Raw genomic sequence first — 18,614 nt, 5'->3', positions numbered from 1 at the left:
CCCCAGGCTCCATGATATGACTATACCCCAGGCTCCATGACAAAACTATCCCCCAGGCTCCATGATATGACTATCCCCCAGGCTCCGTGATAAGACTATACCCCAGGCTTCATGATAAGACTATCCCCCAGGCTCCATGATATGACTATACCCCAGGCTCCATGATATGACTATCCCCCAGGCTCCATGATAAGACTTTACCCCAGGCTCCATGATATGACTATCCCCCAGGCTCCATGATATGACTATCCCCCAGGCTCCATGATAAGACTATACCCCAGGCTCCATGATATGACTATCCCCCAGGCTCCATGATATGACTATCCCCCAGGCTCCATGATATGACTATACCCCAGGCTCCATGATATGACTATCCCCCAGGCTCCATGATAAGACTATACCCCAGGCTCCATGATATGACTATCCCCCAGGCTCCATGATATGACTATCCCCCAGGCTCCATGATATGACTATCCCCCAGGCTCCATGATATGACTATACCCCAGGCTCCATGATATGACTATCCCCCAGGCTCCATGATAAGACTATACCCCAGGCTCCATGATATGACTATTCCCCAGGCTCCATGATATGACTATCCCCCAGGCTCCATGATATGACTATCCCCCAGGCTCCATGATAAGACTATACCCCAGGCTCCATGATATTACTATACCCTGTGCTCCATGATGTAATGATGCTGAAGAGTGTAAATCACTTGAATGTCAACAATGTTGACAGCCTCAGTTATGTATGTTTCTACCGTGCAGTGGGCCATAACCTTTTTCCCCAACTATTGCATGTTGTTAGCGCATGAGGATATGCAGGATCTGAGCGAGAGAGAGAGCGAATGAGAGAGAGAGATCAGGTAACAACAGGGGTTGATGTGACTGACATTGATGGTCCAAACCCAGACTTCAGTCTAGTGAGCAGAGAACATTCTTTGGCAGTAGTCATGGTAACATGAGATGAGGCTGAGGCATGCCAGTACTATATGGAGTAATGGATCAGATTAGGAGACTTTGGGTTGAGTTTGTCTGCAGGGTCCGTGAGTGCAGCCAGGGATACAGGCAGCTGCACCATAGAATCAAGCTCTGGAAGAGAACTGGCAGGGAGTTCAGAGGCCAAGCTAGTGGTGAAAAACCTGTTGTTGCCTGAAATGTCGCTAGCTCTGGACACAATATTTCACATCTGAAAGAAATCTGGGTAACACTTTATTTGAATAGTCCAAATAGTAGACGGTTTAGATGTAGTAGATGGTTTAGATGTAGTAGATGGTTTAGATGTAGTATTTGGTTTAGATGTAGTATTTGGTTTAGATGTAGTAGAGGGTTTAGATGTAGTAGAGGGTTTAGATGTAGTAGATGGTTTAGATGTAGTAGATGGTTTAGATGTAGTAGATGGTTTCGATGTAGTAGTTGGTTTAGATGTAGTAGATGGTTTAGATGTAGTAGATGGTTTAGATGTAGTAGTTGGTTTAGATGTAGTAGATGGTTTAGATGTAGTAGTTGGTTTAGATGTAGTAGAGGGTTTAGATGTAGTAGATGGTTTAGATGTAGTAGATGGTTTAGATGTAGTAGATGGTTTAGATGTAGTAGTTGGTTTAGATGTAGTAGATGGTTTAGATGTAGTAGTTGGTTTAGATGTAGTAGATGGTTTCGATGTAGTAGTTGGTTTAGATGTAGTAGAGGGTTTAGATGTAGTAGAGGGTTTAGATGTAGTAGATGGTTTAGATGTAGTAGATGGTTTAGATGTAGTAGATGGTTTAGATGTAGTAGATGGTTTAGATGTAGTAGATGGTTTAGATGTAGTAGTTGGTTTAGATGTAGTAGATGGTTTCGATGTAGTAGTTGGTTTAGATGTAGTAGATGGTTTAGATGTAGTAGTTGGTTTAGATGTAGTAGATGGTTTAGATGTAGTATTTGGTTTAGATGTAGTAGATGGTTTAGATGTAGTAGATGGTTTAGATGTAGTAGTTGGTTTAGATGTAGTATTTGGTTTAGATGTAGTAGATGGTTTAGATGTAGTAGTTGGTTTAGATGTAGTAGATGGTTTAGATGTAGTAGATGGTTTAGATGTAGTAGTTGGTTTAGATGTAGTAGATGGTTTAGATGTAGTAGATGGTTTAGATGTAGTATTTGGTTTAGATGTAGTAGATGGTTTAGATGTAGTAGATGGTTTAGATGTAGTAGATGGTTTAGATGTAGTAGATGGTTTAGATGTAGTAGATGGTTTAGATGTAGTAGATGGTTTAGATGGTCAGTATATGGTGAATAACTGTCAACAACATTTAAACTATCTACTAACCCTAGCCCTAACCCTAACCTTAACACATATCCTAACCCTAAACTTAACACACATCCTAACCCTAAACTTAAAGGCCCAGTGTAGTCAAAATTCAAATGTTCCTGTGTTTTGTATCATATTGTACAACAGCTGATGAAACTAACACGGTAAAAGTGTGAAAATATTGTATCAGCGTTATTTCCTTATAGCTGCTGGTTGAAAATACAATCTACACATGACCATCTAATCAGCAGGTTTACAAGGACGGGAGTTTTAGCTTGTCTGGGGACATCACCAGGCGATGAATTGGTTAACAGACCAATAACAAAGCGAGTTCCAAACCTTTCTGCCAATAACAGCTAGTATTCAGTTTCCCCCTCCCAACTCAGACCACTCCCAGACAGTCCTAGCAAAATTCTTGCTTGAGAATTTATTTAGCTAAATAGCTATGTGTCAATTTTAATGTACAACTATTACAGTAAGGTAATTATTGTTAACCAGAAATGATTTGTGTCACGTATACTCCCTCTCCGGCGCTCAAGGTCGTCAGGGTGCTCATTATTCTAAACCCTACCCTAACCCTAACTGTAACCTTAGCAAGCAGTTGCTTATCAACAGGAACACCTGCTCTTTCCAAGACAAAGACTGACCAGGTGAATCCAGGTGAAAGCTATGATCCCTTATAGATGTCACTTGTCACTTCAATCAGTGTATGTAGTTGAAGGGGAGGAGAGGTTAAAGAAGGATTTTTAAGACTTGAGACATGGATTGTGTTTGTGTGCCATTCAGAGGGTGAATGGGAAAGACAAAATATTGAAGTACCTTTGAAGGGGGTATGGTAGTAGGTGCCAAGCGCAGCGGTTTGTGTCAAGAACTGCAACACTGCTGGGTTTTTCCACACTCAACAGTTTCCTGTGTGTATCAAGAATGGTCCCCCACCCAAAGGACATCCAGCCAACTTGACACAACTGTGGGAAGCATTGGAGTCAACATGGGCCAGCATCCCTGTGGAACGCTTCCGACACCTTGTAGAGTCCATGCCCTGACGAATTGAGGTGGTTCTGTGGACAATACAATATTAGGAAGGTGTTCCTAATGTTTTGTTTGGGACTATCCAAATAATGTGTGACAAAAATGTGTCTCAGTCATAAGGAGCGAACCACAGTGATAAGAATAACATTATAACATGTAAAGAAATCATGAGTCACTCAACACAATCATCTGCTGCCTGACAACTGCATTGTGTCAACTCTGACAAGCTTCTTCTCTGAGAGCTCACTAATAGAAACAAATTCATTCTGTAATTCCTCCTCTACCACATCCATACATTTCTCTTAGCTGTCTTTTATATTCAAGCCAAATCAAATTGTATTTGTCACATGCGCCGAATACAACACCTTACAGTGAAATGCTTACTTACCAAATCAAATCAAATCAAATGTATTTATATAGCCCTTCGTACATCAGCTGATATCTCAAAGTGCTGTACAGAAACCCAGCCTAAAACCCCAAACAGCAAGCAATGCATGTGAAAGAAGCACGGTGGCTAGGAAAAACTCCATAGGAAAAACTCCCTAGAAAGGCCAAAACCTAGGAAGAAACCTAGAGAGGAACCAGGCTATGAGGGGTGGCCAGTCCTCTTCTGGCTGTGCAGGGTGGATATTATAACAGAACATGGTCAAGATGTTAAAATGTTCATAAATTACCAGCATGGTCAAATAATAATAATCATAGTAGTTGTCGAGGGTGCAACAAGCACGTCCGGTGAACAGGTCAGGGTTCCATAGCCGCAGGCAGAGCAGTTGAAACTGGAGCAGCAGCACGGCCAGGTGGACTGGGGACAGCAAGGAGTCATCATAGCAGGTAGTCCTGAGGCATGGTCCTAGGGCTCAGGTCCTCCGAGAGAAAGACAGAAAGAGAGAAAGAGAGAATTAGAGAGAGCATATTTAAATTTACACAGGACACGGATAAGACAAGAGAAATACTCCAGATGTAACAGACTGACCCTAGCCCCCCGACACATAAAGTACTGCAGCATAAATACTGGAGGCTGAGACAGGAGGGATTAGAAGACACTGTGGCCCCATCCGATGATACCCCCGGACAGGGCCAAACAGGCAGGATATAACCCCACCCACTTTGCCAAAGCACAGCCCCCACACCACTAGAGGGATGTCTCCAACCACCAACTTACCGTCCTAAGACAAGGCCGAGTATAGCCCACAACGATCTCCGCCACGGCACAACCCAAGGGGGGGCGCCAACCCAGACAGGAAGACCACGTCAGTGACTCAACCCACTCAAGTGACACACCCCTCCCATGGACGGCATGGAAGAACACCAGTAAGCCAGTGACTCAGCCCCTGTAAAAGGGTTAGAGGCAGAGAATCCCAGTGGAAAGAGGGGGACCGGCAAGGCAGAGACAGCAAGGGCGGTTCGTTGCTCCAGCCTTTCCGTTCACCTTCACACTCCTGGGCCAGACTATACTTAATCATAGGACCTACTGAAGAGATAAGTCTTCTGTAAAGACTTAAAGGTTGAGACTGAGTCTGCGTCTCTCACATTGGTAGGCAGACCATTCCATAAAAATGGAGCTCTATAGGAGAAAGCCCTACCTCCAGCCGTTTGCTTAGAAATTCTAGGGACAATTAGGAGGCCTGCGTCTTGTGACCGTAGCGTACGTGTAGGTATGTACGGCAGGACCAAATCGGAAAGATAGGTAGGAGCAAGCCCATGTAATGCTTTGTAGGTTAGCAGTAAAACCTTGAAATCAGCCCTTGCCTTGACAGGAAGCCAGTGTAGGGAGGCTAGCACTGGAGTAATATGATCCAATTTTTTGGTTCTAGTCAGGATTCTAGCAGCCGTATTTAGCACTAACTGAAGTTTGTTTAGTGCTTTATCCGGGTAGCCGGAAAGTAGAGCATTGCAGTAGTCCAGCCTAGAAGTAACAAAAGCATGGATTAATTTTTCTGCGTCATTTTTGGACAGAAAGTTTCTGATTTTTGCAATGTTACGTAGATGGAAAAAAGCTGTCCTTGAAACAGTCTTGATATGTTCTTCAAAAGAGAGATCAGGGTCCAGAGTAACGCCGAGGTCCTTCACAGTTTTATTTGAGACGACTGTACAACCATCCAGATTAATTGTCAGATTCAACAGAAGATCTCTTTGTTTCTTGGGACCTAGAACAAGCATCTCTGTTTTGTCCGAGTTTAAAAGTAGAAAGTTTGCAGCCATCCACTTCTTTATGTCTGAAACACAGGCTTCTAGCGAGGGCAATTTTGGGGCTTCACCATGTTTCATTGAAATGTACAGCTGTGTGTCATCCGCATAGCAATGAAATTTAACATTATGTTTTCGAATGACATCCCCAAGAGGTAAAATATATAGTGAAAACAATAGTGGTCCTAAAACGGAACCTTGAGGAAACCTTGAGGAAACTTACAAGCCCTTAACCAACAATGCAGTTTTAAGAAAAATAATAGTTAAGAAAATATTTACTAAATAAACTAAAGTTTTTTTTTTAAATTACAATTTACACTTGTCAATTCTCCTTTTCATACTGGTAAAGGTCACAGGAGGATTGTAGCTCACATAGTAAAAGCTCTTCAGGTAGCACAACATCGACAGTGCAATAAACTCCATGGCTAAGTAGAATGGGGAGTAAATGGCCTAAAATGGCAATATCTCCCATTAACTCTATGTAGAGTCATCTCTATGAGAGATTCACATTACTGTGAAAAGACAAAATCATGTGCATCAAGATCTGTCCATGTCATTAATCAGACAGTAGTAATGGCCAGTGAGTCAGTCTTGGTTCACTTTAGATGCATTAGGGTATTTAATAAATGCACTTATCCTATCTCTATCTCTCTCCCCCTCCTAGTTACCCCCTCTCTCTCACACACACACACAGCTGGACAGAGATCGTCTGTCATCTCTTCGTCTTCTATTCCAAGAGACGTCTGCCCTCTCTATAGTTCCCTTATGGAGACTAACATCTGCTTTACTGAACAGTTAAGAGATAATGGCCCAAGCATTTTTCCTGGACATTTTGTTTTTCTTGGATGCCTCAGATTCCGAGATATCATTAACTATTTTTTGAGATGATGAGTCTCTCTGCAGCTGCTCCTCTTACAATCTTGAGTGTTTTTGAAAGCCACTGTAATACTTTGACTTACTACTAGAGTAGTTTTCTTGGAGTGCTTCCTGAAAGCTTGTGTCATGCAGTGTTGAGGGAAATCTGGGAGAGGGAGAGCAGAGTCTAAGACTATCGTGTGTTGATGAATACATTATTTACAGTGTGTAGAGGGAGTAGGTTGAATCAACTAGATTCAGCCGTGGGACGATTTTTTTCTTGAGTGGAGGGTTAGGGGGTTGGAACATAATTACAAATAATTTTTAGACTGCTAATTGACTGCAATTGGCCCAAACAGATATAATATTTGACTGAAACACAGTCCTGTGTGGCTCAGTTGGTAGAGCATGGTGTTTGCAATGCCAGGGTTGTGGGTTCGATTCCCATGGGGGATCTGTTTGGGAAGAAAATGTATGAAATGTATGCATTCACTACTGTAAGTTGCTGTGGATAAGAGCATCTGCTAAATGACTAAAATGTGAAACCTTTACATTTCAAACCTTGGTTACGTTTGTATACGATCACATATCTCTCTATTATGCATTGGAATACTTTGGAACAGATTTCCATAATGAAAACCAATTGGAGCTGATTTTCTGGTACTTTTACAGTATTTTATGTCCAACAGTAAAAAAAAAAAGAAAAAAAGATAGATAACAAAATTTGAAATAAATGATATATATTTTTGGCTCAGAATACTTGGGGTGTCAAATAACATCCCCTGCGGGCCAAGTTTGGCACCAGTAGGCCCTAGCTGTGTTTAGGAAGGCCAGACAGACCTTTGTATTTAAATTCCCTGCTGAGGCCTGATTACATTCTTGGTAGATTTCTCTATCAATCATTTACTACAGAGTTGAATGGTTTCCATTGGAGAAAATCCACTATCAGCACAGCCCCTTTACAACCTTCTACAGACTGTTGTGACATGAAGAGAGCAGTCTTAAGAGAATAACTCCAAGACATATCATTTCACTAACACTCTTCCTTTCAGTTTTCATTAGGTTGTGCACAGTTGCCTACCTGAGTAGGATGACATACCTTCATACCCACCAATGGTCTGTCTGTTGTCAAGATGAGGATGTCACAAAGAAGTAAAAAGGTGAGGGTGTCCTGTGGTTATCACAAAGAAATATAGAGGAATATGATGTTAGATCCTGTGGTTATCACAAAGAAATATAGAGGAATATGATGTTAGATCCTGTGGTTATCACAAAGAAATATAGAGGAATATGATGTTAGATCCTGTGGTTATCACAAAGAAATATAGAGGAATATGATGTTAGATCCTGTGGTTATCACAAAGAAATATAGAGGAATATGATGTTAGATCCTGTGGTTATCACAAAGAAATATAGAGGAATATCGTGTCTTTGGCTATTATGTGATATGACATGCTATTCTATAAAATCCTTTCTCTGTAATTAATATTACCTGATTAAGCTAATCAGGTAACTGTAATTAACTACAAAGTCGGGGCACCACGAAATAATGTTTATAGAGCTGTTATCTTCCGAATAAACTCTTAAAGACCTAGTAATCTTTTACATCAGTAGCAGTCAATATTTAATCGTCACCTTATTTAGTCTCATCTGAAAGTTGTCAATTCTTGGTTATCTTCACGAACCCTGGCTAACAAGTTGAATCAGCAATACAACATTTTGTTTAATTATTTATTTACTAAATACCTAAATAATCACACAGAATTACATATACACAGAATGTATCATACATTGATTACAAATTATGTCATAAAGGAAAACGTCCCTAGTGGACGGAACAGATATGACAGCTGGTTACACAAAGAAAGGGGGGGTTGGATTTTGAATGAAAGAGCGGGAAGACTGAGGAACAAAGGGAGAAGCTACATCTCTATCGGGCCGTAGGCAGCTACTCTATCGTAAATACAGAATCTTATGCATTCTAAATAACCGCCCATTTGAAAAAGGAAAATGCAATAAATATTTACTCTGAGCTGCGCTTTGGTAGATTGGTCGCAGATAGACGGCCGGGTTGGTCCAGCATGGATCTCTGGTCCTCTGAAGAATGTCTAGTGGTGAACTGGAGCGTGGTAGAATGGATACTCTGTCCGTCCTCTCCTAGCCCAAGTCTACAGTTGCTGCGCTAACGCAACGGCTAGGAGGTATCACTTCTTTAGTGAATAAGAGTTAAAAGTTCATACCAACTTGCCATACTTTTAACCTCATGCTATATTCTGGCTGGCATAGTCGAAATTCATCCTTTCGGCGTGTAGGTCGTCACCTTCACATTGAAATTTGATGCTAATTTCGTTAGGTTCTTGCTGAGGTTGGCTTATGTCTGTAGGTGGTCTTTGTCCTTTCAACGTGGGGACCTCAAGTCCGCGCGTCCTTGGAACAGGAAGTTACGTTTTCGTCAACGGGTTTATGTAGTGGTGAAAGAAGGGCGTGTTTCATAGTTTACAACCCATGTCTGTTCACCTGGGCGGGGCCTCTGAGTGAGCAGAGTGGTGTTCTTCTGACAAACCGTTCTCTCATTAAGAACCTAAAAATTACATTTCATCTTTTCACAAATAGTTTCATATTTAAACATTTAAATTGCACAACAATTCCATGTGAATCTGATAACTATAATGAGTAGATTTTCCAGGATACAGTTTATGTCGTCCTGTCATCAGTAATCATGTCTCAGACGCCAACTGAACTGACATCATATTCATTAAGTCCCAATGCATATTCTCAACTGGTTGGATTACCGAAATATGGTTCTGTTTCCCATCTTTTGATGTCCCCAGACTCTCTCTCAATGTTAACAAAGGCTTTACTAGAGTCAACTCGGTAGAGTAGGGAGAGGAAAAAGGGGAAAGGTATTTATGGGGGTCATAAACCTCCCCCATCAGGCCAATGTCATGACAGGAATATGATGTTAGTTTCTCTGGTTATCACAAAGAAATATAGAGGAATATGATGTTAGATCCTGTGGTTATCACAAAGAAATATAGAGGAATAGGATGTTAGATCCTGTGGTTATCACAAAGAAATATAGAGGAATAGGATATTAGATCCTGTGGTTATCACAAAGAAATATAGGGGAATATGATGTTAGATCCTGTGGTTATCACAAAGAAATATAGAGGAATATGATGTTAGATCCTGTGGTTATCACAAAGAAATATAGGGGAATATGATGTTAGATCCTGTGGTTATCACAAAGAAATATAGAGGAATATGATGTTAGATCCTGTGGTTATCACAAAGAAATATAGAGGAATATGATGTTAGATCCTGTGGTTATCACAAAGAAATATAGAGGAATATGATGCTAGATCCTGTGGTTATCACAAAGAAATATAGAGGAATATGATGTTAGATCCTGTGGTTATCACAAAGAAATATAGAGGAATATGATGCTAGATCCTGTGGTTATCACAAAGAAATATAGAGGAATATGATGTTAGATCCTGTGGTTATCACAAAGAAATATAGAGGAATATGATGTTATATCCTGTGGTTATCACAAAGAAATATAGAGGAATATGATGTTAGATCCTGTGGTTATCACAAAGAAATATAGAGGAATATGATAATACCCACTGGGCACAGACGTCAGTTCAACGTCTAGCTTTGATTTATATTTGGTTGAGTTGTCAGCAAATGTGAATTCAACAAGACATGTCACCATGTCATTGGATTTAGGTTAAAGGCTGGGTGTAAAAAAGACTAAATGCCTTACGTTCATGACTTATTGTGAATCCAATGAGTTTTCTACATTGAATCAACATCATCACATCGATTTTTGGGGGGATTGAAATGACGTGGAAACAACATTGACTCAACCAGTTTTTGCCCAGTGGGTAGTTTCTTTGGTTATCACAAAGAAGTAAAGAGGAATCTGATGTTACTTTCTGTGGTTATCAACAACAAAAAAGAAGTTGTTTCATTTCTTAGACATTCTCAAAAACATTCCCAAAACAGGCCAGTTAATTAGTAGTCCATTAACCCACAATTGATTAGGTCAAAGTATACATGCAGCATGCTCAATTCACTTAGCTACACACTACATATAGATGTAATGGAACATTTAACAAATACCATAGAACCCAATAGTCTTACATCCAAAAACATCAAAGGCACAGACAAAGAGATGCACAATAGTAAATATAATTTTCCCTTATCACACGCACACACAGGTGTGAAAACGGATATTGCTGGCTCAGAATATTGTTGCAGTGTTAAATGAATAGGCAGGATTGGGGAGTAACGGATTACATTTAGAAAGTAACCTACCCAACCCTGTTAAAGGCTACATGTGACTGAGTGTCATTCACTTTCCCAACTCATATTCTATTGGACATTATCCTTGTATTCAGTTTCTTGAAAAAGGATCTCAGTTTACCCAGCTTGCATTTCTTCTTCCTTTTATTCCTCCCCTTTTTGTAGACCCCGTTCCATTTCTGCTCGTCTTCGTCCCCCCCGACCCAGGGTACCCAGGCCCCCCCGTTGCGGTCTGGGTTGGCCCGGGGGTCGTCAGTTGGGAACCGGACCGGGACGGCAGTGCGGTTGTAGTAGGCCAGACGTGCTAACAGCTGTTTGACCACATCAGGCCTCTGCAGCGCCAGGTCACTGCGTTCATAGGGGTCTACTGTGATGTTAAAGAGCCACACAGACTTCCCTGTTCCTCCAGTGTTCCGCTCCAGGGTCCACCAGCTGCCGGGGAAGTTGGCCAGTACCTGTGGTGGGACCCAGTCTCCATGGCCCGGGTCCCCTGTTAGAAGCTTCCAGTCCCCCACCCGGATGGCAGCCTGGACTGTGGTGTCCCACAAATGCTGGGCCTCCTGCCCAGAACCAGACGGGGGCAGGCCAGTGCGCCGATGGAGCGGATCAATGTTATGGAGTATCTCCAGGCGTGGAGACTCTTTGCCTTCACTGATGGTTGGCCACACATTGTAGCCATCCAGACCCTCAGTCAGTGACACGTTACCCCCAGCCAGACCCACTAGGGTTGGATACCAGTCAGTGATGTGCATGAGGGCCTTGGAGACCCTCCGCTTGTTACGCAGCAGTGGGCTGTGTACGAAGCCCACCCCACGGACACCTCCCTCCCAGTAGGTCCCCTTACGCCCCCGTAGGGGCCAGTTACTCCCCCCAGTGAACGGCTGGGCACCGTTGTCAGTGGAGAAGATGAGCACACTGTTGCGATAGTAGCCGTACTTCCGCAGAGCGTAGGTGACATTGTGTACAGCCTCATCTACGATGGACACCAAGGCTGCGTACTTCCTTCTGGCTACATTCCCCATCCCGCGGTAGGGGTAGATGTAGGCCTTGGGTGACTGAAGGGGCGTGTGGACTGCCTGGAGGGAGAGGAACATGAAGAGGGGCTGGCAGGACGGGTTGTGAGTGGATAGGATCTTGCGTACCCTCTGTGTGTAGAGGTGGGTGGAGAACTTGCCTCCACGGCCCCAGGCCACGGTCTCCCCCTCGTGGAGGTCATAGCCACACAGGCCTGGTCCGTCACAGGAACCATACGTGTAGTAGTCCACACTGCCCGTCAGAGAGCCAAAGTAGCTGTGGAAGCCTCGGCGCGTGGGCAGACACTCCTTCCTGTAGAAGCCAAGATGCCATTTGCCCACCATGTGAGTTGCGTACCCTGCTTCCTGCAGTCGCTGTGGGAACGTGGTCATGTCCAGGGGGAGGCAGTTGGGCTGTCGAGGCCGGATGATGGAATGCTGAAGGCCTGTGTGGATCTGGTATCTGTGTAAAGGGAAATAATATCCAATAGCAAATCTTAATCATCCTCATTGACTATGTACAAAACACGTTCAGCTGGAACTGATTCCAAAATATAGTCATGATGCTGAGAACACCCTTATTGAAGATAATCTGTCATTACAGATAAGTAGTTTGTGCTCTACCAACCATTTAATTACAGTGTGGTTGACAAAGCTTGTTTTACAGCCTGACTACAGCTTTCAAGCCATAAAAGGCAACTAATGAAGTCAATTAGTCTTTAAGGAACCACTCGTCTAAACATAAGCATTTGTTTTCTGCCAGGAGTCTGCTTAAATGGAAGGAGAAGGGTATTACTGGCATACTTTGCGAGGATACACTCTTTGAAAAAAAGGAGTTCAAAAGGATTCTTTGGCTGTTCCTATATGATAACCTCTGTGGAAAGGGTTCTGCATGGAACCCAAAAGAGTTCTACCTGGAACCAAAAGAGTTCTACCTGGAACCAAAAGGGTTCTACCTGGAACCAAATATTATTCTTCAAAGGGTTCTCCAATGGGTACAGTCAAATAACCCTTTTAGGTTCTAGATAGCACCTTTTTTAATAAGAGTGTTACGGGTGAGAAAAGGAATGTTGCAGAAATATGAAGAACAAGCATAGCCCCCTACTGAACTATAATAAACACTACGATGTCTGTGCTGCGGCCACTAACAGAAATACCAAACCATTCTACATAAAAAATATTGCATTTTTCATGAACCTTGAACATTTCCCTATTTTTAGTAGCGTGTAGTACTTCAGTTACATTATACCACGTTAAAACACTTGCACCTTGTCCCTGTATAACTGTTGACTGGCCGCCTAGGTTCTTTGCATGGTCTGATATTTGGGTGGTCTGCACTGCAATAAGCATGCAGACACACTCCACTTCCTTCAGGCAAGCCCCTTCCCTTTCCATATCCGACCCGCACTGAGTCGAATGAGCCCCTTCCTCCCACGACCCACACTGAGTCTGAATGAGCCCCTTCCTCCTTCGACCCACACTGATTCTGTTTGAGCCCCTTCCTACCCAACCCACACTGGGTCTGAATGAGCCTGTTCCTCCTACAACCCACAGTGATTCTGAATGAACCCCTTCCACCTACGACCCACACTGGATCTGAATGAGCCCCTTCCACCTACGACCCACACTGATTCTGAATGAGCCCCTTCCCTCACGACCCACACTGGGTCTGAATGAGCCCCTTCCTCCTACGACCCACACTGAGTCTAAATGAGCCCCTTCCCCTCACGACCCACACTGGGTCTGAATGAGCCTCTTCCTTCTACGACCCACACTGGGGTCTGAATGAGCCCCTTCCTCTCACGACCCACACTGGGGTCTGAATGAGCCCCTTCCTCTCACGACCCACACTGGGGTCTGAATGAGCCCCTTCCTCTCACGACCCACACTGGGTCTGAATGAGCATGTGGTGATAGGGTCTACTGAGAGTTGATGTAAAGGGTGATGCAGTGCAGATATACACACGCCTACACAGAAACATTCCACGGCTCTATTCCCTCCCTCCCTATCTCCTTACCTCCCTCCCTCCCTCCCTATCTCCTTACCTCCCTCCCTCCCTACCTCCCCATCTCCTTACCTCCCTATCTCCTTACCTCCCTACCTCCCTATCTCCTTACCTCCCTACCTCCCTATCTCCTTACCTCCCTACCTCCCTACCTGCCTACCTACTTCCCTCCCTCCCTACATCCTTACCTCCCTCCCTCCCTCCCTATCTCCTTACCTCCCTATCTCCTTACCTCCCTACCTCCCTCCCTACCTCCTTACCTCCCTACCTCCCTACCTACCTCCCTATCTCCTTACCTCCCTATCTCCTTACCTCCCTCCCTCCCTCCCTATCTCCCTATCTCCTTACCTCCCTCCCTCCCTCCCTATCTCCCTACCTCCCTCACTCCCATCTCTAACTGTAAATGGGCCCGTTTCTGGATTCGGGTGGATGGCTATTACGCTATTATACTCTTTCAGTAAGATCGTGTGTCATGTCCTCACTCCTCAGCCTAAAAAACAAGTGTGTTGCTCCTGTCTGTTCACCACCTCCTCTTGCTCTTGTTCATTACCTGGGTGTTGCCGGGGAGACAACAGCTAATTACACTCTCCTTTCAAACGCTCAGGAGATCCAGATCTAGGTTGAACTGTTCCCCTAGTGACAGGCTACCAACCGACCCCATAACACACACACACACACACACACACACACACACACACACAGTGCTCTGATGGCCCCACAGCTGTTGTCCAGGCTGCAGCCCAACAGCAGCTGTGTGATATGCCAACATCCCCACTCCTGAAAAGTACTTCAAGCAAACGCCACAACTGAGATTCCTAGTAATCCATTCTCACCAAAAAAGATTTAGCAACTCTACATTTTCTCGATAAGACCTCCCCAAGTTGTGAACTTTAAAAGACGTTAAGGCATATCAATAAGTACAACCTTCTCTGAGTACTTCAATAGAGGTAACATAATGTGTGTTTTAGGTACATTACTCTGAGGAGACAAGGACTCCATCCAAGCGTTGTGTCGTTCATTTTCAATTATCTTCCTACACTGGTGCTCATATGGTTGTTCTCTTCCTACGCTGGTGCTCATATGGTTGTTCTCTTCCTACGCTGGTGCTCATATGGTTGTTCTCTTCCTACGCTGGTGCTCATATGGTTGTGTTTATCCGGTCTCTGCTTGCTAGAGCAGATGAAGCAGCCCTCAACCGTTGTTTCACAATACTGGCCTCTCGCCCTGCAGCTCTCCACAGTCCATTTCAACAACAGATGTTTCTGCTCATGTACCTGGGGTAGAAAGCGAGTTATCTACAGCATTTATCTTCCCCAACAATTTACAGCTCTTTCCTGGTAAAGTACACTAAGTGCATGACTATGTAGAATATGGACGTATCCCTCACCTCTATTGTATATGTATTCAAACCCTGTTCAATGTCTGTGTAATGGCTTTCTGAGACTTACAGGACAGCCAGGGTTTACCGTTTCCCATGGGAAAACAAAACGACTTTGTTTAGATTTACTGACAATTCTTATTGACTTATGAATGATCATCAGACTAAGTAATCTGTTATGACTGACTATAGCTGCCAGCAGGAGTACTTCCAGTAAATGTTGCTGTTGTTCTGTGTTACACTGGATGAAGATCACTGTGGACAGCTCAAGGGACAGCTCATTAGTGCATACCTTTTACATACCAACAGTTGTTTCCAGTGCTGGGGGAGACATTTCTAGGTACTCTACGTGAGTGAGGGCATTGTACTGTTCTGACTCTGAGGCCCTATGGGGAACACCAGTTGGCTAATAATGGAATGCATTGTAACATGCGCATATTTATCTCTAAACGCACCCTGCATCTTGATCATGATGTGATGCATCACAACTTTATGTAGTTTAGCAATAAATAGGTGTATAATTAGGAAACTACATTGTAATTCCTCACCTAGATGTACACCGTAATTACATATAAAAATGTAGCCTTCACAAAACAATAAGTGTAACGTTGTGATCAAGAGAAAAACTAACATTTTCTTAATTCTGCAGAACCTCTTATCCAGAGCAACGATGTTTACGTGACTTGCTCAAGTGCATATTGACATATTGTCTTCAACTAGTCGGCTTTAGGAAGTGCTAAAAAATGGTAGTCAGATGCTGACGCAAACTTAGGTATAGGTTTATGTTCACCTGCCCGTGATCAGCTGACTGCGTGACGGAGTGCAGATAGGTTGAACGTAGTAATTCTCCAGCTTCACCCCCTCCGAGGCCAGTTTGTCTAGAGTTGGAGTACGAATGTCCGGGTTGTGATAACCTATGTCATTGAAGCCTTGGTCATCCGTCAGTATGAATATGATGTGTGGTGGTTGTTTGGGCTCAAACGTAATAGAGGAATCATTTTGATTGTGCTCCTCCACTTTATTCGGCTTGGTCCATTCCATTGATAGGTAGCCAAAACTTAGCAAACTGACCATTGAGAGGCTGGTAGCTGCGTGCATTTTTACAACTTTAGATTGTAATTGGACATTAGAGTCGTTACGGTCCTCGCACTATAGTACTCCTCGCACTGTGTATCACACACATTCTTGAAATTAAACGAATACACACGCGCATAATTGATCCAAGGATGCAGATTGGAAACAGATGAAACCTTGTTATCGCCACAGATTCTCATTCGTCATGACCGTCCAGCGCTTACAATGTCCAAGCTTCTGTTCTGTAAACTTGGCCTCTAAACTTTGAACGCTACTCCTGCACATTAGAACGTTGCATCGCTTCCAGCCTCATAACAATTCCCCATTCCCCACTAAACACGGACCGGCCAAGTATGGTTTAATATTTCTTTACAGTTAGCCTATCTATACATTTTCCACTGATCCTCCTTCTCAGTGGTTGCTGTTACTCCGCCCGCGTCTCAGCACAGAATTTGAAACAAGACCCTTCATAGACCCATCCCTCCGCCTCTGGTACAATGCAAGCCCCGTGCGCCTCATCTCAAGGAAAGTTGGCTCCATTGCATTGAAAAAAGAGCATCCCATTCATTTTACTATGCAAAAAGTTATTCAAGGGACCATGCATAGACCGTACATCTAAAATCTCAGATTATGGGTAGAAAAACTTTATTATCAAAGTCGACCTACTACAATTAGGCCTATGTTGTGTTTAAGTATGCCAGTGCTATTAACCCAGGCCTTCTACATTTCAAAGGTTGTAAGACCTTATACCCCTTGCAGACCATAACCTTTAGTGTACTCATAGAATGATTATTCTGAGGTATCCTATATTTAATGACATGATTATAACTATAGTATCAAAGTTAGAACGGGAGTAGCTATGTACAGTAGGCTTCAGTCAACCTACAATTAGGCCTATGGTGTGGCTACTTCTACATTCTAAAGGTTGCAAGATCACGGACCATACCCCTTAGAGAGCAGAGTCATGAAACAATGGACCCCTCATAATCATTCTATGAGCACCAGCGTACAGTAATCTAGCAATACCTGATATATCCCATTATAGACGTCGTGCCTTAGGATAGGGTGTGGCTTGACAGAGAAGGTTGACATAAGGTTGATGAAGCATCAGATTTACCTGTCTGCTTCAGAGGAACCTGCACTGTTCATACTTGTGTGTTCACATGGAACGTTTCACCCTGTCAAATCAAAAACACACCCTAACAAGCTTTTCCCTCTTCCCTCTATACCCCTGGGCACAATATTACCAGTACAGTGCAACTACAGCATACCAAAGGTTTATTCTCTCCACGCACAGCAATTTATACTTTTGCTGCTTCACGGCTGTACCACCACCAAAAAGTGGTCTTAGCACAATGTTTTTGTATCAGTGTCAAGAATCTGCCAATGTTGCCTGACTAAAATCTATGCCTGCAACTGTTTACTTTATTAACGCCTGTTTGCCAAGACTAGAATAACCTCGTTACAATTCCCAGAGCAGAGGAAGGTGCAGCTGGATATTTATGGTGCACCTTGGCATTGGGAGACGGACAGTGCAGGTTGTCATACCGCTCTGTACCATTCCACCACTGAAGATTGCTTTTCTCTCTCCAGTCCACTGGAGAGGGAAGTGCTTCAACCTCAGTTCATAAGAGCTGCCTTTCATAGTTCCGTTACTGAGGTTATTGAAACTTTCTGCTTGCCTTCTGTCCTTGAAAGTCCTATCCTCCCACACTACAAAGGGAATAGGTATTTATAAGGAGACGGCTTTAATAACTTCAAAACTGTACATCTTTGTGAAGGGGGAAATTCCAACAAAACAGAGAGTACGAGAGTTAACTTTATTCATTTTCTGTTGAATTGATGGATTCATTGTTCTCTGTGGTGGTGCGGGTGTATGAGGCCACAGGATATGGACAGTAGATGCATGTGCAAACTTCCTCAATGGAGAGCTGCTTTGAGAGGGGGTGTATTAGTAATGCTTGCAGTAAGCAAGCAGGGTGTTAGTCTTTAGTAGACTGCAATAATACCAAACCATTCCTAGGATTTGTTCTGGCATTAAATAAGGTTTCCATGGAACCTTGCATCTACACTGATTGAAACAGGTTTAATGACAGAAGTTCCTCTGTAAACCCACCCAAATATTTTCTTCATTTCTCCTCTCTCCCATCCCTTGGCGCAAAATAACAGCCAACAGGAGAGTTGTCAAAGGGCATTCATTTCCCCTTTACTAGAGTAGGTGGCAGGTAGCCTCGTGATTAAGAGTGTTGGGCCAGTAACTGAAAGGTAGATGGTTCGAATCATTGAGCTGACTAGGTGAAAAATCAGTTGATTTGCTCCTGTAAGTCACTCTGGATAAGAGCATCTGCTAAGTTACAAAAATGTAGAGTTAGCTTTTCACAAGTCTAATTCAATGGAATAGTCACTGTAGTCATTGTCTGGTGTTGACGGGATGAAAAGTGGGTCTTCCAGAGCTGCCGGCCCATTGCAGACA

General features: G+C 43.3%; 1 protein-coding gene across 1 annotated transcript; it reads right to left on the bottom strand.

The window, feature by feature from the left end:
- Positions 1 to 9,682: 9,682 nt before the first annotated feature.
- On the bottom strand, positions 9,683 to 16,645 carry arsib (arylsulfatase family, member Ib). Its single transcript, XM_014129577.2, has 2 exons — positions 15,858 to 16,645; positions 9,683 to 12,147 (listed from the first exon to the last, which is right to left on the bottom strand). Exons 1-2 carry the CDS (start codon positions 16,163 to 16,165, stop codon positions 10,734 to 10,736), a joined length of 1,722 nt encoding a protein of 573 aa, XP_013985052.2. The 5' UTR covers positions 16,166 to 16,645; the 3' UTR covers positions 9,683 to 10,733.
- Positions 16,646 to 18,614: the final 1,969 nt, after the last annotated feature.

The sequence above is a fragment of the Salmo salar genome, chromosome ssa11 (assembly GCF_905237065.1).
Source record: "Salmo salar chromosome ssa11, Ssal_v3.1, whole genome shotgun sequence".
Lineage (NCBI taxonomy): Eukaryota > Metazoa > Chordata > Actinopteri > Salmoniformes > Salmonidae > Salmo > Salmo salar.
The sequence above is the reverse complement of the archived record's forward strand: the minus strand, read 5'-3'. Positions and strand labels throughout refer to the sequence as shown.